This window comes from Papaver somniferum, chromosome 3, assembly GCF_003573695.1.
Source record: "Papaver somniferum cultivar HN1 chromosome 3, ASM357369v1, whole genome shotgun sequence".
NCBI classification, from domain to species: domain Eukaryota; kingdom Viridiplantae; phylum Streptophyta; class Magnoliopsida; order Ranunculales; family Papaveraceae; genus Papaver; species Papaver somniferum.
This window is the reverse complement of record NC_039360.1, coordinates 99,049,441-99,054,530: the sequence shown is the minus strand read 5'-3', so window position 1 is coordinate 99,054,530 and position 5,090 is coordinate 99,049,441. Positions and strand designations below refer to the sequence as shown.

Here is a 5,090-nt window from a genome sequence, read left to right as displayed (position 1 = left end):
AGCACAAGAAGATAAGATTACAACGGCACTTCAGAGATGGGACCCACGTTCTCTCCCTATAAATACCCCTCTCCAATAAGAGAGAAAGGGCAGACCATTTTGGAGAGCAATTAGAGGAGAAGATAGGAGAGAGAAATAAGAAGAGTAAGTGATCCACCTACTTCCGCAGACCCATGTATATTCTAAAGTCATTCGACTATCTTTGTAACCATTCAGTACATAGTGAAACACCAAACCCCGTGGACGTAGGCCTTAGTGCCGAACCACGTAAATCTGTCTCATTTACATTTCTGCATCTTACATTCCGCGTTAAACTTCATATGCTTTATATTTATACTTGTTTCTTGATTTATTTCCTTACACGAACATTATTCATGATAATATCCGACTAGACAATGACAAACCCGAAGACTTTGAGTCGATGAATCGATATAATCATCCCGTTACGCATACGATGTACAATTCTAGAATTAGGACGTATGCGAATATTGTTTGTGAACACTTGGATGGCCTCGACATAAATGTGTTCACAAAACTCTTACGTTGAATTACACAATCTTCCTTTGCCTTATATGTGTAAAACAGATCATAAAAGTTTACTTCAAGAGATTGTTAGTTAGGCTACTGTGGTTGAATTTCTATGCATTTCACGCTTTTTTACCTACAATTTTGTTCTCTCTGTATTCCCCGTCTTCAAAATAATTGTTCTAGTTATCCTCATGCCAGGTAAGATCATTCTTTTCAAGAAAGCGGTCAAGTTCTGTGTTCGGCGAAACTTAATTGACTATGAGAAGAACCTAAAGTGATCGATTGAAAAGAAATAAAAGGTGATTTTTTTTTCCTGGTATCAAGCTGATGCCACTGAATATTATTCATTGCGTTTATCATGTCCATGATTGTGGTTATAGCCTTGACCTGTGTGACTGTGACCACATTCATCTGCCATTGGCATCATTGGAGTCCCCGTTGTTCAACTTCCTCGATTCTTGACACCTTGAGATGCATGCAGAAAATTGTGACAATGCCATCGACCATTTTAGCTCATTGTTTGAGTAATTCATTGTATGTTGTATTAAACTACATTAGACTTAACATGCTAATTACATGATGCTAAAATGATAAACAAAAATAATTAACAAATTATTGCAGAAAATATAACAGCTAAATCTAACAGATGCCGACCACACAAAAAAAGTTAGATACCATCTTTTCTGGGCAAACATGTGTCATCATGTTTCAGGAAATTACACTTTGCCCGGACACCCTGCTGTGGCTACATATGATTGGGTTGAATCGTACCACTGTATGTCATTAAATTCCAGTTTTGCGCAAGTATTTGGCCAGTCCGCTCTATGATATCAATGATATAAATAGCATCTTTTACCTCTCTGGTCGCTAGCAGCGAGAACTATTTCTTGAATGAAAGCTGCAGTACAAACATATTCATATCCAACTGTCAACATTTGGTTTAAATAGAAAGGCCGGAGACATAAATCCCAACGTTCAGTTTTTCCAATGTAAACAGAGAAATCACTCAAGTGGAAACACCTTTCACGGTATACTTACTGTTCATATTAGCTGATGCAACTTGGGTTGCAATTTTGCAAACACGGAAAGTTTCAATTCTAGAAAAATTACCTTTTCAATATTTTGAAGCAGACTCAAAATCTCAGTGAAGTCGGCAGGTGGTGGGCACGAGAACTTCATATCCTTTCCAGTGTGTGGATGTTTAAACCTACAAAAGATTCGACAAAGAGTGAGACAACAACAATAACCACATAAGATATATAGAGAACTTGTAGTCATTGAATAGTTCCAGGAGCTTGCATTTAACACTCATACCCAAGAGCATACGCATGGAGGCAAGGTCTCTGAAATTTATCGACCAGTTCTGGAAGGTAATTGTGCCTGTTTGATGGGGTTTTATGTCTAAGCAGTGACAGAGCCATCCCCTTTGTTCCTCCATACACTTCATCACCTAATAGAGGATATCCCAGATACTTTGCATGGGCACGAATCTACACGTCCAAATTATCAGTGTGAGTGAGTAATACATAATTTCCATTCTGATGCAGAACATAAATCCTATAGGTGATGAAGTCCTTTCAGCAAAGAGGTCAGGAAGTTTTCTGATAACCCTAACCTTGAGCATAGGTAAAACAGAAATCTAGAAAAGTAGCAGTAACCCGAAAACAAAATCCAAAAAGTTTATCCTTTTCTTTAATTGATGATGTTAAGGAGAAAACAGAAATTCCATTGGCACGCTAATATCACAGAACATTGAAGTACCTGGTGAGTGCGTCCAGTTTCTAATCTCCACTCAACCATTGCAGAAGCACCACCAGCAAGAACTTCAATTACCCGGTACCTGATTTCATTCGAAATAGTGTGATAAATCAAATCGTAAAAACTTATTAATGTTTTGAACTCCCAGTAGAACCAGTACAACATCATGTGGGTCTTCCACTAAACCCTGTGAAATCCGACAAGGTACTGACGTTTCAAAATTTTAAAGACTTATCCTAGACTAGAATGTGTAGAGTAGGTGTACCCATCCCTAACTAGGTCAATTCCTTCCTCCATGCTTGCTAAGCATGTTTTCAAATAAAATTCAAAGGGATAAAGGAAAATATGCTCCCATAAGAGAATTATACCAGAAAATTATATTTGCTCTATTCCTTTTTTGAAATAGGAAAAAACGCAATTTTTTGTAATACTGGTGTAGTATGAATCACCTACTGGCAGCATTACGGGCCTGTTTAGTGTTATTGGATCCATTCACGGCAGTCATACGAAGCCGATTGTTTGTATCACGCCCTATTGCAATATCAACACGGCCAGAAGCTGGGGATGGAACACCATTGGTGAGGCTGACGTACACTCTATGGATGGTATGTAGCTTGAATTGTTCTGATAGGTGCGCATGAGAATGCTCATCCTGCCATCAAGAGAACATACTGTTGAAGATGAGTTGCAAACTCGTGGATTAGCCTAGCAGCTATTTAAATGAAGCACTCAAATTGGAGCATCAGATGAACAAAATGTAAATTCCATGTTTTAAAGTTAAAAAGTAACATGACATATTAACCTTTGCAACAACAAGTAATCCACTGGTTCCTTTGTCTAGTCTGTGCACTATTCCTGGACGAATTAAAGCCGCTGATGACCTAGAATTTAAGTCTTCACTAGAATTTTGATCAGAATAAAAGCCTTCCAACTCCTCATCGGATATATCCTCTGTCTCAGAGAATATGTCATTATCTGGTAAAGCAACTGTCGGAAGTCTACAATGATGAAGGATACCACTTACAAGTGTACCAGTACGGTTGCCAGGTGCAGGATGAACAACCTAAAAATACAAAGAACTGAAGAAAAGTCAGCTGATTGACTAGAAAAATGAATCAATAAATAAATATATGACTTCTTAAGCGCAAAAGACATCTCAAGTTCTCAACAAAGACAAAGATGGACGCTTTCATCAGCTTAAAACTTCATCATCAAATCATTATTTAAATTATTACCATGTACCCAAAGATTCAAGGGCAGAATCTCGATCTAAAGGAGAGAAAGAAGGACCATTACATCCACATACTAGGTAACACAGTTCGAAGACTTCTTAATTGTAGCCACAAAAAATCCCACTAAACAAATTTATGACTCAAAACAAGTTTCAAACTATACATTTAAAAGTTCATAGTGCTCGGTTGATTATTCTAACACTAAGGAATGATATGCAAAGGGCATAACAAACCCCTTTTCAAATCTACATTATTGAATAAAAATGTTCTGCGATCCACGGGAAGAACAAAACTTGTAACCTACTTCATGATATTTCAAAATGTTCTAACAACAAAAAGATAAGCTTAAAATAGGAAGAGTAAGTTATGCAACTAAGGGAATAGTGATTACCATATGTGCAGGTTTGTTGACAACAAGGACATGATCATCCTCAAAAACTATATTTAGTGGTATATCTTCTGGTTCAGCTCGTAGAGGTTGCATCTCCGATATTGTGCAATTAACCTTATCCCCAGCTCTAATAACATGTGAAACCTAAATAACAAATCAACCAATTAGCCACTGCCGCATTTAAACTTACTTACAATAAGGCTGTATACATAATCGCAATTTGCTTACCTTATTAACAACTCGACCATTAACTTTAACAAGACCAGATTTAATACTAGACTGAACGCGAGCTCTACTAACACCAGACATCCGAGAAGAAATCCAAGTATCAAGTCTTAATTTCTCACCACCATTTATCTCTTCTAACTTAGCACCAGCATAGTTCCCGCTTTTACTAACAAAATTGTCTTCTTCAGTAGATTCGTCAGTTACTGAATCAACTATTGGAGAAGAACTAATGATACTAAAAACCCTAGAAATGCTAGGTTTTCTTCTCTGAAGGAAAGATAGAGAATTTGAGTTACAGATTGTTCTAGCTGAGGATGGAGCTGAAGAATACGAGAGTGAAAACATCCTTCGCTCTCCGACTGTCTTCTAAAAATTCTCCTTCTGGATAGAAGTTCTCACTTCTCACACGAAATGAAGTATATACAAGTGCTCGAACCGGTATTAGTCAATCTGGTTCCATATCTACGACGGAACCCTTAGGCCAATTCCTACGGGAATGAACAAACCCATATCTTTGTTGAGCCCGATGGATGGCCAAACTGGTTTTTCCACTATGGTAAAGCACTTGGCGATAGATAACTAAACGCACGATCGAAAAACAAACGCTGGAGTTTCAAGGTAAAGCGTCGGCGTTGGAAGGACAAGCTCTGGAGCTCAAAGCTTCAACGCGACGCTTGAACGTAGGTCGTTGGCGTTTGTAACAAAAACGCCAACGGGTAGTTTTTTAAAATTCAAAATTCACTTTTTACCCCAATAAATTACCATCAATGTAAAACAATTCACTCACACCAAAATTCACTTCTCTTAAATTTTCTCTTCTAAAATCTATTTCTCAATGGCTGAAAAGGCGATCACACTTTTTTGCGATGCAAAACTTGAAGCTGTTGTTTCTAAGATATGTGGGAGTTTTAAAAAGATTGAAAATTATAAGAGGGAAGTGCAAGTTTTTGAAG

General features: G+C 37.6%; 1 protein-coding gene across 1 annotated transcript; it reads right to left on the bottom strand.

Annotated features, from left to right (window-relative positions):
* Positions 1 to 1,000: 1,000 nt before the first annotated feature.
* LOC113356942 (RNA pseudouridine synthase 2, chloroplastic-like) lies at positions 1,001 to 4,523 on the bottom strand. Its single transcript, XM_026600179.1, has 8 exons — positions 4,138 to 4,523; positions 3,910 to 4,053; positions 3,089 to 3,349; positions 2,736 to 2,938; positions 2,290 to 2,368; positions 1,843 to 2,018; positions 1,639 to 1,735; positions 1,001 to 1,426 (listed from the first exon to the last, which is right to left on the bottom strand). The coding sequence occupies exons 1-8, from the start codon at positions 4,480 to 4,482 to the stop codon at positions 1,409 to 1,411; spliced, it is 1,323 nt and encodes a 440-aa protein (XP_026455964.1). The 5' UTR covers positions 4,483 to 4,523; the 3' UTR covers positions 1,001 to 1,408.
* Between the last annotated feature and the right edge of the window lie 567 nt (positions 4,524 to 5,090).

Bases quoted from the DNA above. Each gene is read 5' to 3' on its own strand.
- LOC113356942 (XM_026600179.1), bottom strand. From the start codon at position 4,482: ATGTTTTCACTCTCGTATTCTTCAGCTCCATCCTCAGCTAGAACAATC. The intron at 2,019-2,289 runs GTACTTCAATGT...TTGGACGTGTAG, and splicing joins AAACTGGACGCACTCACCAG to ATTCGTGCCCATGCAAAGTA. The intron at 1,736-1,842 runs GTATGAGTGTTA...AATCTTTTGTAG, and splicing joins CTCCATGCGTATGCTCTTGG to GTTTAAACATCCACACACTG.